This window comes from Bos indicus, chromosome 16 (assembly GCF_029378745.1).
Source record: "Bos indicus isolate NIAB-ARS_2022 breed Sahiwal x Tharparkar chromosome 16, NIAB-ARS_B.indTharparkar_mat_pri_1.0, whole genome shotgun sequence".
NCBI classification, from domain to species: domain Eukaryota; kingdom Metazoa; phylum Chordata; class Mammalia; order Artiodactyla; family Bovidae; genus Bos; species Bos indicus.
In genome coordinates this window covers 26,945,330-26,966,284 of record NC_091775.1, presented here as the reverse complement: position 1 = coordinate 26,966,284, position 20,955 = coordinate 26,945,330, and the positions used below count along the sequence as shown (strand labels likewise).

The following is a 20,955-nucleotide window of genomic DNA, read 5'->3' as shown; positions in this document are numbered from 1 at the left end:
ACATTGCATATTTTGTTCAACATTTAACATGTGATTGTATGGTTGAATTAGCTCTAGTTTTTTCTTTTTTGTTGTTGTGAAACAATATATTGTATGATATTCTTGCAATTTATTCCTTCTATATATTGATTGCTATTTAGGATGTTAATAGTTTGGGGATATTATAATTAACACTGCTTTGAAGTTCTTGGGCACAGATAGTGGTGCACATGTGCATGTGTTTCTCAGAGTAGAATTGTTGTCACTAAGCATGTGTATCTTCAACTGTACTACATAATAGGCTAAAGTCTTTTCAAAGTGGTTATTAATTTATATCCCATTAGTAGTCTGTTTCACTTTCACTTTCATGCATTGGAGAAGGAAATGGCAACCCACTCCAGTACTCTTGCCAGGAGAGTCCCAGGTATGGGGGAGCCTGGTTGGCTTCCATCTATGGGGTCGCACAGAGTCGGACACGACTGAAGTGACTTAGCAGCAGCAGCAGTCTGTTTTGAGTTTTCTTTTGTCTGTTGTCTCCTCATCATTTATTATTATCAGGAGTTTTCATGTCATCCAATTTATTGTGTGGTATGGTAATCTCTCTTTTTTTTAAATAACAGCTTTATTGAGAATTGAGATATGATTCTTAATATGGTTCACCCACTTGTTGTCATTATTCAGTCACTAAGTCCTGTCCGAGTCTTTGCAACCCCATGGACTACAGAAAGCCAGACTTCCCTGTCCCTCACTATCTCCTTGAGTTTGCTCAAACTCACGTTCATTGAGTCAGTGATGCCATACAGTCATCTCATCCTCTGTCATCCCCTTCTCCTCTTGCCCTTGATTTTTTCCAGCATCAGGGTCTTTTCCAATGAGTCAGCTCTTTACATCAGGTGGCCAAAGGATTAGAGCTTCAGCTAAAGCACCAGTCCTTCCAATGAACATTCAAGGCTGATCTCCTTTAAGGCTGCCTGGTTCGATCTCCTTGCTGTCCAAGGGACTCTCAAGAGTCTTCTGCACCACCACAGTTCGAAAGCATCAGTTCTTTGGCGCCCAGCCTTCTTTATGGTGCAACTCTCACATCCATACATGACTACTGGAAAAACCATGGCTTTGACCAGACCATATGGGCCTTTGTTGGCAAAGTGATGTCTCTGCGTTTTAATACATGGTTTAGGTTTGTCATAGCTATTCTTTCAAGGAGCAAGTGTCTTCTAATTTCATGGCATGCGGTCACCATCTGGATTGATTTTGGAGCCCAAGAAAATGAAATTTGACACTGTTTCTACAATTTCTCCATCTATTTGCCATGAAGTGATGGGGCTGGATGCCATAATCTTTGTGTTTTGAATGTTGAGCTTTAAGCCAGCTTTTTTTGCTCTCCTCTTTCACCTTCATCAAGAGGTTCTTTAGTTCCTTCACTTTCTGCCGTTAAAGTGGTGTCATCTGCATATCTGAGGTTGTTGATATTTCTCCTGACAATCTTGATTCCAGCTTGTGATTAATTCAACCTGACATTTTGCATAATGTGCTCTGCTTATAAGAAATAAGCAGGGTGACAATATACAGCCTTGATACACTCCTTTCCCAGTTTTGAACCAGTCCACTGGTCCATGCAGTTCTAACTGTTGCTTCTTGTCCTGCATACAGATTTCTCAGGGTAGAATACCTGCATACAGGTATTCTCAGGAATACCAGGTAGTCTGGTATTCCCATCTCATTAAGAATACTCCACAGTTTGTTGTGATCCACACAGTCAAAGGCTTTGGCATAGTCAGTGAAGCAGAAGTAGATGTTTTTTGGAATTCCCTTGCTTTTTCTATGTTCCAGCATACGTTGGCAATTTGATCTCACTTAGAGTATAATAAATTCAGTGTTTTGTAATATATTCACAGTTGTTCATCCATTACCATCATCAATTTTAGAACAGTTTTGTCACCCCTGAAAGAAAGCCTGTCCCCCCATTAGCAGTCCCTCTTGACTCTTCCCCAGTTCCTGCATTGCAGTGCAACCTAGCAATCTACTTTCTGTCTCTGGATATCTGTCCTGCACAGTTCATACAAATGTAGTCCTGAAATATGTGGTTTTTTGTTACTGACTTCTTTCACTTAGTCTTTCACTTAGCCTAATGTTTTTAAAGATTCAACCACGTTGTAGCATGTAATGGCACTTAATTCCTTTTTATTTATTTATGTTCCATTGTATGGATATACCGCACTTAAGTATCCATTATCAGTTGGTGGACATTTGGGTTGTTTCCACTTTTTGGCAATTTTGAGTAAAATTGCTGTGAACTTTTGAGGGACCTCCATACTGTTTTTCAAAGTAGCTGTGCCATTTTCCATTCCCACCAGCAGTGTATGTGAAGGATACTGATTTCTTCGTGTCCTTCCCAACACTTGCCGTTATCTGTCTTCCAGTGGGTGTGAGGTGGTGTACTGTGGTTTTGATTTGCGTTTCCTTAGAGGCTAATAATGTTGAGCTTCTTTTCATGTGCTTTTGGGCCATTCATATGTCTGGTTGGAGAAATTTGCATTCAGATTCTTTTCTCCTAGGAGGTTTTTAATTGAAGTACTTTTTTTTAAATTATTGAGTTTTGGATCTTTATATATTCTAGGTCCAAGTCCTTTATCAGATAGGTGCAGGATTTGGAAATGTTTTATTCTGTGGATTACCTTTTTCACTTTCTTAATGGTGTTTTTGAGTCACAAAATGTTGTAATTTTGATGAAGTTTAGTTTATCTGCTTTTTCTTTTGTTGTTTATGCTTTTGGTTTCACATCCGAGAAACCATTGCCTACTCCTGGGTCACAAAGATTTAGACTAATGTTTTCTTCTAAGAGGTATGTAGTTTTACTCCTACATTTTGGTTTTTTGATTCGTTTTGAGTTAATTTTTGTATGTCGTGTGAGGTAGATAGAGGTTCAACTTTGTCTTTTTACATGTGGATATTCAGTTGTTCCAGCACATTTATTTGAAAAGACTATTATTTTCCCACTGAATTGCCTTGATACTCTTACCAAAACTCACTTACTCATATACGAAGTTTTGTTCATGACTCTAAATTCTCTTCCACTGATGTGTACACGTCCATTGTTGTTGTTAGTTGCTAAGTCATATCCAGCTCTTTGCGACGCCATGGTCTACAGCTCACCAGGCTTCTCTGTCCATGGTATTTCCCAGGCCAGAATACTGGAATGGGTTGCCATTTCCTTCTCTAGGGCAGTCTTCCTAGCAAAATCAAATCCATGTCTCTTGCATTGGCAAATGGATTCTTTACTGCTGAGCCACCCTGGAAGTTCATGTTATGGATATACATATACCTATATCACATAGTCTTAGTTACTGGAGTTTTGTAGTGACTTTTGAGGTCACACTGTGAATCCTCCAAATTTTTAAAAAATATTATTTTGGCTCTTCTTGGTCTTTTGCATTTCCATATGGATTATAGGAATAGCATGCCAATTTAAGCAAAAAAAAAAAAACAGCTGGGATTTTGATAGAAGTTGCATTAAAATTATAAGTTAATAAGTCTTCTAATCTTTGATCATGGGATATGTTTCCATTTACTTAAGTCGTTTTTAATTTCCTTGAACAATACTTTTCAGATGTGATTTGTATCTCTTTTGTAAAACTTATAGCTAAGTTGTTTCTCGTTTTTGATGCTATTGTGCTATTGTAAATGGCATTATTTTCCTGATTTCATTTTTGGATGATTTGTTTATTTTTGTATGTTGATTTTATATTATACAAGTATGAACTCATTAATTCTAATAAATTTTTAGTGGATTCTTGGGATTTTCTATGTGGAAGATCGTGTCATCTTCAAGTAGAGATAGTTTTAATTCTTCCTTTCTAATCTGAACATTGTTTATATCATCTTCTTGCTGAATTGCCTGGCCAGAACCTCCATGAGAGTGTTGAACAGAAGTGGCAGGAGAGGAATTCTCCCTTGCATGCAGTTTTTCACCATGAATTCTGATATTACTTGTGAGTTTTTCACAAGATGCTCTTTATCAGATTAAAGAAATTCCTTCTATTCCTAGATATTGTGTGTTTTTATCATGAAAAGTTACTGAATTTTATCAAATGCTTTTTCTGCAACAGTAGGGATGATTATGAAGTTTTTGTCATTATTCTGTTGATTTGGAATACTGTATTAATTGATTTCAAATGCTAAACAACCTTGCAACCCTGGAATAAATCCCACTTTATATGTTGCTAGGTTCAGTTTCCTAGTAGTTTGTTAAGAATTTGTACATCTGTTTAAGAGGTGTTGGTCTGTAATTTTCTTGTGTTGTTATTGTCTGATTTGGTCTTAGGGTAATACTGATCTCATAGGTAAGTTGGGAAGTGTTCTCTCTGTCATTTTTGGGGAGATAGTTTGTAAAGAATTACTACTCTTCTTTGAATTAGTACTCTTCTTTGTTAGAATTCACCAGTGAAGCCATTACAGTCTAAGCTTTTCTTATGTGTAGTTTATCAATTACTGATTCTGCGTGAGTCTCCAGTACTGACTGCTTTAAAAAATCTTTTGTCTTTGGGCAGATAAAGATGATTATGCTTACAACACAGCATCCCAGAATATGCTTAACCACAGCTGGAAGACGTCTATAAACCTTTGCACATTGATTCAAATTCCTGGAGTTTGGGACCCTTTTGTGAAGAGTTATATAGAGGTAAGTAGACTTTTCTTAAGTTTTTATTAGTTTCATTTTAAGCTTAATCTTTATCCATCAGAAGGCAAATAATGGAGAAAATTATTTTTTAAACAGTAGGATGCCCTTTTTTGGTCTGAATAATTTTTGCTATTTTCCTACTATACAGTAACAACTGTGTTTATTTTCACCACTGGATAACCTGTCGTGGCCAAATGCAGTCACCCCTCAGTACCCTTGGACACCGAAATCCCTTATATAAAATGGTGTAGTATTTGTATGTAACCTACGCACATCCTCTTGTATACTTTAAATCATCTCTGGGTTACTCTTAATACTTAACACAATGTGAATGCTGTGTAGGTAGTTGCCTTTGTGCAGCACATTCAAGTTTTGCATTCTGGAACTTTCTGGAAATTTTCTTTTTCCGAATATTTTCAGTCTGTGGTTGGTTGAAGCCTAAGATGCAAAACCCAAGGATGCAGGGCTCATGGATGGTGCAAGGGTGATGGTTTATTTATTTATAAATAATAGCACAATAGTTGTAAATGTCAATTCTGTATTGTTCTGATTGAGCTTAAAAGAAAAGCAGAAAGATCTTTTATGATATGGTGGGATCAAGAAGGGAAGGGGGCAAAAATCTGAAACTAGGTCACAATATGTGAAATGAAGAAGAATGGCTCTTAGAAGTTCTTAAGGACATCGTATTATCTTAGAGTTATTGTGAAAGGACAGAGGACTAGGAATATATCATCAAAATACTTTGCTTTTTGAAAGTTTCATTAGTGCTAAAGTGAGAATTATGTTGTCAGAAGATAATCTCTGAAACTGTATGCCAGTGAATCTGGAAACTCCTGTGTCAGGATGGGAAAGAATGAAAGGAAAGGAATTATAATTCCTATGCTCTCCTTTTGTGGCTGGAGTATGTAGGGCACTGAGGTTAGTGGCATCATATGGTCTTTTTTGGTCCTTAGTTTGCCCTACTTTGAAGCCTTTATTTCTCACAGGAACAGTTCTTATGTTGAAGTTGCTATATTTTTCAGTAACAAAATATGACAAGGGAAAATTGGGAAACCGTGTAGGCCTTTGATGTGATCTTCTCTATTCCACGGAGGTTGTAACATGCACTGATGGAAGCAAAAGCTAGCATCACTATTGTTCCCTATACAATAAATGCTGTTTTTCAGGTGTGTGATATTTTGTGCTCATCAGTAAAGTTGTACATGATGTTTCATATAGGTATCTTATAGGATTTACCTAAGATATCATCACTTATTTTATATAGATGCTGGAATTCTACGGGGATCAAGATGGCGCCCGAGAGGTGCTTAACAATTACGCCTATGATGAAAAGTTCCCATCAAATCCAAACGCTCATGTCTACTTATACAACTTTCTAAAGAGAGAGAAGGCACCAAGAGAGAAACTGATAAGTGTGCTTAAGGTAGGGAATTCTTAGGTCAGTGTTTGAACAGGGTTGGGAATCAAATACTTTTAAGACATTCTTAGGTCACTACTTTCCAACTTTCATGTTCTAGCACCCAGAGAAAGTGACCGTGTATGGGTGATACACTGAGATAAAGACAGGAGGCTGTGGGCTTCAGGCAGATCCTCCTCTCATCAACTACTATTCCCCTATCCTCTGCCCAAGTGAGACCTAGGGGAGAGGATCAGTATTACAGAAACCCTTTGTCACCCTGGTTGGAAAGTTTTGCATTGCTATTGTTTTTTTTCAATTAGCTTATTTATTTTTTGGCTGTGCTGGGTCTTTGTTGCTATGTGTGGGCTTTATCTAGCTGCAGCGAGTAGGGGCTACTCTCTTATTGTGGAGTGTGGGCTCTAGGGACATTGGCTTCAGTAGTGTTGGCGCCTGGGCTCTTTGAGTGCAGGCTCAGTAGTTATGGTGCATGGGCTTAGTTGCTCCACAGCATGTGGAACCTTCCCAGACCGGGGATCGAACCTGTGTCCCCTGCATTGGCAGATTTCTTAACCGCTGGACCACCAGGGAAGTTCCTTGACTTTTGAATACCCTTTATATAGTACATTCCTCAAACAGTCTTCCAAAATAACTAGCTTTGCTGTTTTGTTTTCTATATTTTGTGACCTTTTGTGATCAGTAAATATCTGTGTGATATTCTTTTTCCTTATTTTCTCCTCAGTCCTGGTGCTGAAAAGAAAGTAAATTTTTCGAGTGTGGTCAACAGTATAAATATGGAGAAAAGAAAAAGTCTTTGTTTATCCACACTACCCACCCACCCAACCAGCTATCTTGTTTTTAGCAGGGATTTTTTTGTTTTAAATATCTTTGCATAGAATACATTTTTATACCAAAATTAAAACTGGATAAAAGCAAAAGTATCTTTTAAATCCTTGATTCATTTTCTGAGAGCATATTAGGTAGTAAGAATTTTATCTGAACATATACTAATGCCTTTAGAATGGGTAACAATTACAATATTACTCTTTCTTCCAGATTTTGTATCAGATTGTACCATCTCATAAACTGATGTTAGAATTCCATAGGTTACTGCGAAAATCAGGTAAGTAGTTCTTATTTTCTGTCTCTTTGTGTAGACAAACTGTAGACTAGGGCTCAGCCAACTGTGGCCTTGGGCCTGATCCAACTCTTGCCTGTTTTTATAAATCAAGTTCTGTTGGAGCACAGCCATGCCCATTTATTTACATATCACCTGTCGCTGCTTTTGCCCTGCAACAGTAGAGTTGCATAGTTATGACAACCTGTAAGGCTTGCAAAACTTAAATGTTTAGTGTCTGGCCCTTTACAGAAAAAGTTTGCTGACGCGTGCTGTAGAGTATTAGGCAATGGTTGCAAAAGAAAAACGGCTTCTATTTGTATAATTCAGCTCATTTAATCTTTACTGTTATTCAGCTCAGTATAGAAAAGAACATTTCTTCATAGGAGGAAATCTGCTTAAGTCTAATAGGTACTGGGACTGCCTCTGTCCCTCTCCTAATAGAAAAGAATATGTATGAAATGCCTCAGTAGGGTAGGTACTTTAAATAACATTCTGAGTAGCATAAACCCATACAGAAGTCAGACTCACCACCCTGCTTTCATTAGCATGGACTAAGTTATTGAATTTTTCAGATTCATCACAGGAGCATATGTTGATCATAATGTGATCATGTGAATTGTTTTAAACAGTTAAACTTTAAGGCTTATGCTTCAGTGATATTTTGTCGATGGAATGTAATCTTTTAGCTTTGTGCTCTTCAGTGCTTTCTGTAAACTCTTAATGGTTTTGACCATCACAGACAAGGAAGAACACCATAAACTGGGATTGGAAGTGTTATTTGGAATTCTAGATTTTGCTGGATGCACTAAAAATATAACTGCTTGGAAATACTTGGCAAAATATCTCAAACAGACTCTCATGGGGTAAGTAAGAAACACATAGTGTTTATTACTAGATCAGCATAAATAACACTTTACAAAATTTTAGCTAATATCTGTCAATTTTTAAAGTTCTTTATGTTTTTGGATTTCTTAAACTGTGTTTTAGCTGTTTTCTTCTGAATACATCAGAAGACAGGAAATAGGAAACCACAAGTAAAACATAAAAAATTCTATCAAGGTTTTTTGTGCTATTAAAATAAATGCTGTCAGTTACCACTACTCTGCTAAGGGATAACTGTGTACTTTCTTATCGAAAATAAAGATTAAAAGGGGTCACTTCCTCTCGTGACGAGATTCTTTGTAAAGTGTTTTGTAATTTGTGTCATCTGCTTGTAAGATCACATAGAAAGCAGCTTTTCTCCCAGCTGTTTTCAGTGGATTTTTTTTAGGACCTTTTAAAGTCATCTTGGTTATTCATTCAGCAGATATTTATGGAGTCCCTTATGAGCTGAGTATCTGAAACTATACCTCTGATCATAGTAATCATCAATGCCACATGTCGAATATAAGAAAAGAAGTGGCCCTTGTTATTTTTACCTTGTCCATGAAAATAAAGGATATCACGACATGAAAGTTTCATTGAGTTATTATATCCATTTTAGTTTATTAGGAAATTAATTATCAGTGGGCACTTGCTTCAGGCTTCAGACCTGACTTGACCTTAGAGATAGAATAGTCCTGATCATGAAGTGTTTTTAGTGTGATATGTTGGTGTGCTCAATGTAAGCCACTTTCCAAATCTCATTCTACACCCCTACTAACCATAAGGTTCTTGAAGGCAGAGAAGTTTTGCCCACAAGGACAAATAGGTGCTAAATAAGTCAATTAAATTGTTGATGAACACTTAGCATTGCCTGGGTTAGGCTGTCAAACCCATGTGTTCATGTAAATATACAATAATGGCATGTCAATTTGGATAGTAATTCTTTGTAGCCTATAAAATTTAAGCTTTTAAAGGAACTTTTAAAGTAATGAATAATAATAGCTAACATTTATTGAAACTTTACTTTGTACTGGACAGCAGGCAAAGAGTTTATGACACCTGCCAGACTGTGGGCCAGTTTAACCCTAATAACAGGGCTGTGAGATGCGTGCCATTCGTGTACCCAAGGACCCTGGGCTCAGAGAGGTTAAGCAACTTGCACAGGACCACACAGATAATAAATGGAAGATGCGGGATTTGAATCTGAGACTTTGACCTCAGAGTCTATGCTGGTAACCACTGTGCTGTGCTGAACTGGCTATTTCAGTAGATGGAGAATGGGACGTGGAGATCAAAGAAGTCTCAAAAGGATTTGCTTTCATGTATGTTCTGTGCCATGGCTGTACCCAGAAGCTAGTTTCAGAACATCTGGTTTGTCATCTTTCCATGGACCCGACTGAAGTTCACATCCTGACCGTATAGGTCTGTTGCCATCACTGACCTTCGCTTTTGACGTTTTTCTTTTCCAGGAGTCATCTTGCCTGGGTTCAAGAAGAGTGGAACTCCAGGAAAAGCTGGTGGCCAAGCTTTCACTTCAGCTACTTTTGGGCAAAAAGCAATTGGAAGGATGATAAAACTTTGGCTTGTGAGAAAGCTTTGGTAGCTGGGTTATTGTTAGGAAAAGGTACATGTTTTGTTTTCTTTTTATCTAGCCATAGCTTTTAGGCGATTTTGAAATTACAACGTGGGCATTCATGCTGGAGAAATAACTGGTGAATAGAAAAATGAATCTTGAGTTGGGGGGGCCAGTGATCTGTTGGTCGGGAATTTCCATGGATTAGAAACAGTGATTTCAAACTGTTGTTGTTGGTTTTTATACTCTTGATTTGAGTATATTTTAAGGGCCATTAAGATAAAGATGCAGACTCTTTTCACAATAACCATTTGGCTGTGCTATAAAGTTGACTGAGATTGTCTATAAGAAATAGAAAAATATTCTTTATTGATTTCATTTTTAAATGACACTTTTATGTTCTATTAACTTCCCTGTTCCTGTAACAATGAGTCATTTCTTCCCTTACAAAAAGAAAAACATACCTCCTATTAACTTACCTAAAAATTTTCTTAAAGGGAAATTGATCTTTTCTTTGGGGAGTATCTTGGCTGTTAAAACTCTTACCTGCTTTCTCCCACTGAAATATGGAAAGGTAGCCAGTACTGAAATGAGACTTGTCCATCTTGTCCAGAGATGAAGAAAGGAACCTCACGGTGGCCACAGTGAGCACTGTGTGGCCAGGGAATTTAAAGTGCTCTAAAGAGATTCTTCAGGTCAGTTTAGATATAGTTTGTGCTAATTCGGAATTAGTATTCTCAGTTAATGTTTCAGATGGTTACTAAGATTAACCAGATGCTGATTTTGTGGGAAGAAAGGGGTTAATAAACAGAGTAATTTTAAAAATTTCTCCCTAATATACTGATGACAAGACACAAAAATGTGATTTGGACTGTGATTTCCAACTTTATGAGTATAAAGATTTCTAGTACAGATATCAGAATGTACCTGTGTTTGAGTGGGGTCTGAAGACCTGGGTTAACTTTCCAATTCTGTCCCTTACTCGCTGCATCACTTAGGCCAAGCAGGTAGCCTTTGGGAGCCTTCTGTGTGAGACGGGCAGTGTAACAGCTGCCTGATTTGCTTACAGGATTGTTGTAAGCATCACGCAAAGCTCACTTTAAAGTGCTGCGTAAGTTCTGAAGTATCAGGCATATCAGGCATAAAGTGCCTGAGAGTGGGCTCACTGCTTCTTTTTTCAGGATGTTAGTGTGGGGGTTAAGTCAGTCTATCGGGAACTGAGCTGCGTTTTGTTCTTGGTCTGGTTACCCTCATTACACCCTGGATTTGAATTCTCGCCTTCATCTGCCTTTGCTCTGTGCTCGGAGCAGGGTGTAGGGGCTGCCCTTCCTCCCATGCTCCACTCAAGGCGACCAGGCCCACTTCTCCTTGGAGGGGCCTTTCCTTCCTGGCCGTCCAGGCTGCTCGGCTGTCATGTGACTTCAGCTCAGGTGGGCTTGAAGTTAGGAGATTGTAGTTTATTTGGCTTTTTCTCTTTGTTACAATGGGAGCAAAGTTCTTTCCAGTTTTCTGTATTCTAGACAGAAGCAGAAATCTGTACTTTGTTTTTGCTAAAGTGGCAGATACATTTAGAAGCACAAATTATTAACATTGCATATACCACTGCTTCCCAGCTAACAAAATATTAGCAAGTCTCACATACTATTTTCAGGGGTAATAAACTAATTACTCTAGGTACAATATATGTCCTAGGAATTTCCAGGAAAGATGAATAGAGGCAAGCTGAGACTGTAATAATGCTAATTTTTTATACGTGATTTATGGTCTCATTTATTAAATAGAAAATCCCTTATAATACCCAGCTTACATTTTTCTTACAGGAATTTGACTCATGTCTCTCAGATACTTAACTAGTGATCCTCTTAGCACTGTAAGAGTATGAAAAGCAGATAGAAGGTCTGATGAGCACCTTTGGCAGAACTCCTTGATCACCTCTGGCTGCCTGCTAGATGGTGGGAATGAGAGATAATTTTTGATCTCTTCTAACATAGAATTTGTCTGTCCTAATTCTTCACATCAAGGTTTTCTACAGAGGACTTTCTAATTGTTACAGATACCTCTGTGACTGTTTGACCAAGTTGTCATTGAGAAGGAAGCTATTGTAGTTTGCTTCTGGAGAAGGCGTATTTAATACATGAATGTGATATGCATGGGCTTCCCTGGTAGCTCCTGCAATGCAGAAGACCCCAGTTCAATTCCTGGTTTGGGAAGTTCCCCTGAAGAAGGGATAGGCTACCCACTCCGGTATTTTTGGGCCTCCCTGGTGGCTCAGATGGTAAAGAATCTGCCTGCAATGTCGGGAGACCTGGGTTCCATCCCTGGGTTGGGAAGGTCCCTGGAAGAGGGCATGGCAACCCCCTCCAGTATTCTTGCCTGGAGAATCCTCATGGACAGAGGAGCCTGGCAGGCTGCAGTCCATGGGTTCACAAAGAGTCAGACAAGACTAAGCAGAGCACAGTATAATATGCATCTCACCTTAACTAAGGTTTGGGAGGGAAGGTAGAAAACAAGCTAAAGTATAAGTTTTAATCATGATGGATCAGAAGTATTTTTGTAGGTAGGAAGCAGTCCATTTCACTGGTGACAGTGCTGAGAATGAGCTTAGACATATGTCCATGCTGCTGCTGCTGCTGCTGCTGCTAAGTCGCTTCAGTCGTGTCCGACTCTGTGCAACCCCAAAGACGGCAGCCCACCAGGCTCCTCCGTCCCTGGGATTCTCCAGGCAAGAACACTGGAGTGGGTTGCCATTTCCTTCTCCAATGCATGAAAGTGAAAAGTGAAAGTGAAGTCGCTCAGTCGTGTCTGACCCTCAGCGACCCCATGGACTGCAGCCTTCCAGGCTCCTCTGTCCATGGGATTTTCCAGGCAGGAGTACTGGAGTGGGGTGCCATTGCCTTCTCCGAGACATACGTCCATAGATAATACAAATCCATCTGTTTATATAATCATCAGTGTGCCAGAGTTGAAGTAGAATTTTTACAATGTAGAAAAGCACTTGAAGAATTTGGTAAGTGTTAAAACTTTTTGTTTATTTTGCCTTGATTTTTTTTTTTTTAGGTTGTAAATATTTTCGGTATATTTCAAAGCAAGATCATCAAGTGTTAAAGAAGAAAATGAAGCAGATGAAGAAATCAGTGAAAAAATACAGCATTGTAAATTCAGGACTCTGATACTGAATTTTAGTTATTCCAGATTTGTAGCTACAGAGTAGTAATTCAGTGATAGTTTTAAGTGTATTTTATTTTGTATTTTAAGGAAGTAGTTTATTTGACTACAAAAGGTTTATTTGTATATTTTTTTATATATTTTTTTACTAACAGTTATAGCTAGAGGAAGAGTCTCATTTGTTCTTTGTAAATACATTTTTCCCTTTTGTACTGTTAAATGTAACATTAAGGAATAATCTTCAAATAAAAATATATTTGTTTAATCTAAGAATATAGCGCTACAGCAGTTATTGCAGTTTGCAGCTAATTTGCTTCTGACAATCGTGTAATGAAATACAACTTGTGGGACTATTAAATGAACTTGTGTTCTTTTAGATGTTAATTGGGGCTTCCCTGGTGGCTCAGAGGTTAAAGCGTCTGCCTGCAATGCAATGATCCACATTAGGTTTAATACCATGAAGAATATATTGGTGATCAGTTCTGTTGAGGAAAGAAGAATTTAGAAAAGGACTCCTCCCCTTTCTCTTTTGGTAATGAGACATGGCAGTGTGGGGTTAAGTGAACTCTGGTAGAGAGGGACCTTTGCCGCTAGAGGACATTTGGGTAGAGAGGGTAGAAGGCCTGCTTGTTTCCAGCTGGCACTGGCCTGACTTTAAAGGGCTCCAGTTGTGTCGGTCCACTTGTGTGCCTGGCAGGGCCGGCCAAGACTTGCTCCAGAACTCCTGTGTCCCTCTCCTTTCTCCCAGAGACCAGGCTGCAGCCGTGGATGGCTGGACAGTGGAGAAGTAGTGTCTGAGTGTTATATAGGAAGCCCAATGGGGAAGCTTCGCTCAGATGCCAAGAACAACTTTCCCGGAATATGAGTGAGTTTTATAACATGTTGTAGTAACCGTTGGAGTAAGTGCTTCTTCAAAACTGTCTTGGCTCAGATACATTTACTGTTCAGATAACTAGTATTTGAGTTCCTTGAAGGCTCCCTAACTTCAGAGCAAGTCCAGTATTCAGATGGCAAACCACACATTTCCCCCATTGGCTTATGTGTGATCATATACTCAGAGTCCTGGTTTCTGCTGCTATTTCCTCACTAAGCTTGAAAGCGAAAGTATTAGTCTCTCAATTGTGTCTGACTCTGTGACCCTATAGACTGTAGCCCACCAGGCTCTTCTGTCCATGGGATTTCCCAGGCAAGAATGCTGGAATGGGTTGCCATTTCCTTCTCCAGGGGCTCTTCCTGACCCAGGGATTGAACCCCGGCTCTCCTGCATTGCAGACAGATTTCTTTACCATCTAAGCCACCATGGAAGCCCACTATTGGCTTATATTCTTACTAATTTCAAACCTTCTGTGAGAAAACTAGCAGATAAATTACGCTTTGTCAATAATTTAACTTGATATCTTATATTTCATAAATAAATGACCCATCAACGAACAGCTACCCAACCTTATACTATTTATGTGAGACAAGCAGATGCCCAACAGAACCAAAGTAAAGCAAGTGAAAGCTACCAGTGACCAGGATTGGCTTTACCACTAGGAGTCCATGCTTGGGTGGTACGGAAGTTCCATATAAGATTAACCCTATAGGGATGTCCACATCCCATCTATTCCCTGATACCTTTAGTCAAAAGCTCTAAAATAGGATTTATGAATTCTCCTCATCTCTAGCAGGATGGAGGTGAGGATGAAAGAGAAATGAGTACATATGGTTATCAAAAGTTTGTATCTAATTATGCAATGAGAGCAGTGTGAATCAACTGAAAATTTCTTAAGTGCACTAAAAGCCAGTTTCATAAATAATAATGGCTAAAGTTTATCAAGCACTTTGGGCTTCACATTTCATCATCTCATCACTGCAATCCTACGAACTATCCCCTATCTTACCAAGAAAGAAAGTAGGGTAGTCAGAGATTAAATAACTCACCCAAGGTCACAGCTGGTAGGTGTTGGCATCAGGACTCTAACTCAATCAGTGTAGTTCCAAAGATCAGAGACTATCTGTGGTATGTGTACCGCCTCCCAGGTTAGTCAGTGTTTATAACCTGCAGAGCCCTGAGCTAGGGATCAGGGCAAAGAATACAGGGAAGCCATCGCCTTTCCCCTCTCCTGGGCATGGAGGGTTCCCTCTCTGTGTCCTCACCAATCCCTCCCCTGCAGCCTCTTGTCAAATTGTCAAATCACTGCATTGTTTAATGATCTTTGTACATCTGTCTTTCTTAGTAGTATATTATCCGGGCTTCCCTGGTGGTTCAGACAGTAAAGAATCCACCTGCAATGCAGGAGACCTGGGATTCATCCTTGGGTGCGGAAGATCCCCTGGAGAAGGGAATGGTAACCCACTCCAGTATTCTTGCCTGGGAAATCCCATGGACAGAGAAGCCTGGCAGACTACAGTCCAGGGGTTGCAAAGGGTTGGACATGACTGAGCGATTAACATTAATGATCTCCATATCACCAACACCTAACAGAATTTCTGGCTTATTAAATATTGAACAGAACTGAATGAAAACTTAAACGGAAGTTATTGACTGACTGTGCCTATCCCATAGGCAGTAATATTTTGGTGAATTTCTGCCAAGTGCAGACCTCAAGAGGCTTGCAATCCTCTTGAATTGGTTCAATAGGTTTGAATCCTGGGCTTATCATAAGCTTTCACAGTTTCTTTACCTATAGAATAGAGACAAGTAAGATTATTGCTATATTAAAAAAAAAAAAAGCTTTTATACATCATGATGGAGTGAGTGATATCTGGGCTATAACTTGGAACACCTAAATTTTCATGCTATCTTTTTCCTTCACCTAAAGCATGACTCTTAAGTGTTTTCATGGAATCTGAGACTGAAGTCACTTGTCTGTACATTGGTAGTGGAATATCTGCCCTGTTTAAGTAATAGAGTTATTGTGAAGATCACCTGAGATGAAGTGAGAAAATGCTTCATACACTATAATACAAATAAGAGTTATTAATACTTTCCCTAAGCTCAAACACACCTGCTCATTTTCAGATTGTTAGAGAAGGCAGATGCCAGAGAAAGCAGTAAACGTTGTATGAGAGGTTACTGAGCTGGAGCATTGCTTTTTATGTTGTTTCTATTCTATTCCATGACCTGATTCTAAGATAAACACCAGATTCTTAACATCATTTTTAAAAGGCACTTGTCTTATGAAACATTGTGTGCATGCCAGTGTATGGGTGCATATATATATTTTATATATATAAAATGATATATTGAAATCCTAACCCTCAGTTCCTCAGAATGTGACTTTATTTGGAGATCAGGTCTTTACGGAGGTAATCAAGTTAAAAATAGGATCATTAAAGTGAGCTCTAATCTGACCGACGTCTTTATGAAAAAGGGAAATTTGGACACAGACATGCACAGAGAAAGAAAGTCATCTGAACACAGTGACAGAAATCAGGGTGATGTATCTATAAAGAATGCAGAACACTGCTGGTAAACCCTGAAACGCTAGGGGAGGGGCGAGGGCCAGATTCTCCCTCCTGTCCCTTAGTGGGAACCCACCTTGCCTACACCTCGATCTCAGACTTCCAGCCTCCTGAGTTGTGAAACAATAAATACTTGTTGAAGACTCCAGTTTGTGGTACTTTGTTATAGCAGCCCTAGCAAACGAATACAGTAATTTTTAGAAAAATACCATGTTTGCTTCAAAAGTGAGAGCTAAAGTGGTTTCAGATACTCCGTCTGGGCCCAGCTGTGATTCCAGGTTTATCTCCTAGGCTTACCTCACGGTCAGAAACTGTTGTCCACTCTTCCCCACCTGTACCTTCAATACCCTGCTCAACCTTCTTTATGATTTTTTTCTTCATTCCCTTGAGCCTGATGTCATCTCTTCCTCCTTGAATCCACTAACAAACTGCTTATTATCTCAATATAATGTCCCTTGTATTATTTAGACACTTATTTTAATGTTTCTTCTCAGAGCATAAACTTCTTGAAAAAGTTTAGTTCACGCATCAGTTTTCAGTTTAACATACCTCTTCCAGTATAATCCTTTGCACATAATCATAAAAACCTACCGAATTGACACTGAGACATCTGTTATAAAATTAATTACTGCATCATTATTACATAACCAAACGTATTGTGTAATTATATTTAAAATATTATGCAGTCCCACCTGAAACACTGCATATTTTAATAGTCAGAAATTCATGCTGTCGTTATTTCTGATGGGACCTGGAAACCAATATCTCCCTGCTAATTTTATAATCACTGCCCCAAACAGTAAGATCTGACTTGAACTTACATAGATTTGTGTTTAATTATGTATAAGTTTTTTAATACTTAGCCATAATTATGTAAATAGAAACATTAAAATTATTTTCCAAAAAGGAGGCATTCCTTTGGACTCAATTTTTTTTTTTCCTGGCGAAAGGGAAACTGACCCAAACGTCAGTAAAGAATCAAAAAGTACTCCTAGGCCCTACATGGAACGAGAGAATGCATTCATTCTCATACATTACAGGGCAGCTGGTCACCTCCCATTTCTGAGAAGGTCTCAGGGCTGTGAATTCACTGGCTGAGGTTGGTCCAAGAGCAGTTCCTCCCGCCCAAGGCTTCCCAAGCGATGACATTATCTGACCTTTGAGCAAACAAGCCTGTGGAATCAGCACAGTTGCAATGAATAACAGATGCTGTGTTATGTATGTTTTGAAAAGCGACATTCAACAAAGTATGATATTGAGCCATACCCATGGGAGAGCAGGGCTGTGCTGGGGAGTCATTCTAATGAGTCCCTCTTCTTGCCTTTTCTCATAGTTATAAAAACATAGTTTAAAAGCTACTCTGGGCTTTCATAATCCAAAGCATCATGAGCACAGACTTGGCTAGACTGAGGCTCAGTGTCCCTTCTTGGTGATGCTCTGGCAAAGGCTCTTGGTGCTGAAGAGGGTGCCAGGTGGGGAGCCCTCCTCCATCCAGAAGAATCTTTGACTTCATCTGCATTTCAGAGGGCAGTGTTTGCCAGTAAGGACATTTCAGGGTGGAGTGAACTTGTGGAAAAACCCAAAGGACAGTGAGCTCAGGTACCAAATGTCTCCTGTGAGCCTGAGCTACTCCTGTTCATGCCTCCATTTGGGGTTGAGTTTGGGATTCTGTGTACTTCATCACACATCCAAGAAATATTTATCAAAGGACCATTACGTGCAAGGGACATACATAAAGCAAAACATGCTTGGTCGCATCTGGCTCTTTCTGACCCCGTGGACTGTAGCTTGCCAGACTCCTCCATCCATGGAAATCTCCAGGCAACAACGCTGGGCTGGATTGCCATTTCCTACTCTGATAAAGCAAAATGTGTATTAGTATTCATCAGTGCTAATGTTGAAACACATGCTAAGTGAGGAGGGCTCTCCCCCGAAAAATACAGATTTGGCAAAAATAACCCAGACGTTCTGTGCTTCCTGATGAAACCACCCCAGATAGTCCTTGCTGATGCCTTGTTTACATTAGGTGTGAACCTCTCCTTTTCCTTCACCATCTCCTCTTTTTTTTCAATTTTATTGAGCTATAGAACTATTATGTTTAAGGTGTACAGCATAATAATTGGACTTCCATACATCATGAAATGATGCCCATGATAAATTCAGTGATGATCCATCATCTCATATAGATACAAAGTTAAATAGAAAAAAATTTTTTTCTTGTGGTGAGAACTCTAGGATTGACTCTTTGGACAACTTTCGTATAAAACATATAGGTGTTAATGATATTTATCATATTGTACATTACATCCCTAGTATTTGTCTTATAAGGAGGAAGTTTGTACCTTTTGACTGTCTTTATCCAATTCCTCGTCCCCCCATAACCATAAATCTGATCTCTTTTTCTGTGAGTTTGTTTTTGAAGTATATTGATCTACATACAACACTATGTCAGTTCCTGTTACATAACATAATGATTCAATACTTATATACATTCCAAAATGATCACCATGGTAGTTATGACTCACCATCTCCTCTTGATTCGTGAAATGTCCTGTCTTCCTACCCCTCAGAATACAGACCTTTCTGGGTCTCAGGAACTGCAGGGCCCCGCTGCCTGCTCCACCCCGCTTCCGTCTTCCCAGATCCACACCCGAGCTCCCTGTGTTGCTCTTGGCACGAAAGGCACACTGGAACACCGCCTTCCAACGTGCTGTCCAGGACCGTGTACTGTGCGCTGTTCTCCTTGGAGATCCTGACTGCTCAGCTTGGGAACGGGGCTGTAAACAAAGTGGGAATTTCCCATAGGAATTCTTTGCAGTTTTAATAAACTCAGTTCATCTGCCTTGGACATCACTGTACCTTTCTGCTGGCACCTGGATAACTACACTCCCAGCGGGCTGTACCAGTTTCCTGTTTAGGGGACTGGAAGGGACTGGACGCTGCTCACCTCTTTCACAGGAGACAGCGGTCCAGCTCCCAGAAGGGACATGTTTCAGAAACCACCTCAGTGAACCTTCAGAGGAGAGAAGAGAAGGAAGGAAGAAAAACACAGTGGGGGCGGGAGTGAGGGAACCAGCCCGAAGTAGGAAGCCAGCCTGAGCACGCAGTAGCCAGAGTGTCCCCAGGGCAAGATGCTCAGAAGGTCCATTCCCAGGGGTGGTTGGAGTCGGTGGACCCCCTGGCTCCTCACCTCTCCTCGAATTTTCTGTCTCAGCCTCATAGTCTTGTTGGGCCAGGTGGGGCTGCTGCAGGGACACCCCCAGTGCCTGGATTACCGGCCCCCCTTCCAGCCCCTCCAGCATCTTGAGTTCTGCTCTGACTATGAGTCCTTCGGCTGCTGTGACCAGCGTAAGGACCACCGCATCGCTGCCCGATACTGGGACATCATGGAATACTTCGACCTAAAGGGCCATGAGCTGTGCGGCGGGTACATTAAAGACATCCTTTGCCAGGTAGGCCTGAGCAGGAGCCCTGCGGGAAGGTGAGGGAGCCAGCTTTGGAGGCTGCCTTCCAGCCCCAGCTGATAGAATGTTGGGATGGCTGGTTGAGGGTCTTGGGGGGAAGGCTCTTTGGGCGCCCAGCCCTTGAGAGAGACTCACCTGTGGCTGCCTTCACCTGGGGCTTAGGGCTCTGGACGGGCACACTGAGGTGGAGTTTGGTTTCCCAAAGCTCTCCCTCCGGGGTCCCGCAGGCCCTGGTGTATTATTCGCGGAGCTCAGGACGGCTGCGGCCTGGGACCTCCCTGCAGGGCACTGAGAGCTGCGAGCTCCCGTGGGTGCTCACGGAGTGTGTGGACAGAGTGGTGGCATCCGTTGGGATACAGTCCTCGGCTGGGTCATTTGCACCAGGGGCTCTCTGGTGTGATGAGGGGGGCTTTCCCCAGCTTTCCAAACCTGGCCTGGGAGAGCTTCAAGCTGCTCAGTGGCAATTTCTCAGAGGTTCTGCTTCTCCCGGCTCTCTAGTGGCCAAAACCCACATCCCTGGCAGACATCACTTCTGTAGGGCTCAGCCTGAACCCATGTCAGATGCTGGCTGCGGACACTGACTTTGTGGGAAGAGGGGTTCACGGGTGCTGGGGAGAGTCTAGTTGGAGGGCAGATGAAAGAAACTGTCGTGAGGAGGAGCACTCTACTGATGGGTTGGGGGTGAGATAGCAAATCCAGGCGGATTGGAACCCCTCCCCCCCCAGCCCCTGGGCATGTCAGTGCAATTACTTGGCTCTCCCACTGTGATCCCAGAGCCAGCTGGCCACCTCACCTCCCTGTGAAGTGAATGGAACAGAAGCCAGCCACCCGGGAGGCATCGCCCTGGGCTGTCCTCTCTCACCTCAGGCTCCGCCCTTCAGCTGTTTCCTGGAGAATTAACTCTGGGATAACCATCTGGGCAGAAGCCCGGCTCTTATGAGCAACACTGAGACTCCGTTTCTGGATGAAGTCCCCAGATAAAAATGTCTCCTCCCTCCCCCTTCCCTATTGCATGAGGTTTCAGAAAGCCAAATTCAGCAGCTCTCCTGTTTCAGGGATTTGAGGAATAAGAATAACCTACACATGTCCATAAAGGAAAAGACTATGAAAAAGAATATACATATGCATAACTGAATCACTTTGCTATAGAGTAGAAATTAATGCAACATTGTAAATCAACTATGCTTCAACAAAATTAAAAACGGAATACCCTGGTGGCTCAGTGGTAAAGAATCTGCCTGCTAAGGCAGGAGACATGGGTCCAGTCCC

General features: G+C 40.7%; 2 protein-coding genes across 12 annotated transcripts in view; both read left to right on the top strand.

The window, feature by feature from the left end:
• TAF1A (TATA-box binding protein associated factor, RNA polymerase I subunit A) overlaps positions 1–13,040 on the top strand; it is a 32,139-nt gene extending 19,099 nt beyond the window's left edge. For 8 of the 11 annotated variants that reach the window (XM_019976812.2, XM_019976816.2, XM_070767986.1 and 5 more), the window contains 6 exons: positions 4,527–4,657; positions 5,922–6,080; positions 7,110–7,176; positions 7,913–8,036; positions 9,507–9,661; positions 12,668–13,040. In XM_019976812.2, the coding sequence (XP_019832371.2) occupies positions 4,527–4,657; positions 5,922–6,080; positions 7,110–7,176; positions 7,913–8,036; positions 9,507–9,661; positions 12,668–12,780 (749 nt within the window). In that variant the 3' untranslated portion in view covers positions 12,781–13,040. Of the gene's footprint in view, positions 1–4,526; positions 4,658–5,921; positions 6,081–7,109; positions 7,177–7,912; positions 8,037–9,506; positions 9,662–10,184; positions 10,306–12,667 lie in introns of those variants that run through there. The other 3 variants (XM_070767990.1, XM_070767989.1, XM_070767991.1) reach the window with 3 other exon arrangements.
• Positions 13,041–18,634: 5,594 nt separating this feature from the next.
• Positions 18,635–20,955, top strand: part of HHIPL2 (HHIP like 2) — a 28,183-nt gene continuing 25,862 nt past the window's right edge. Inside the window, exon 1 of the mRNA XM_019976976.2 lies at positions 18,635–19,674. Within this exon, the coding sequence (XP_019832535.2) occupies positions 19,354–19,674 (321 nt within the window). The 5' untranslated portion in view covers positions 18,635–19,353. The remainder of the gene's footprint in view (positions 19,675–20,955) is intronic.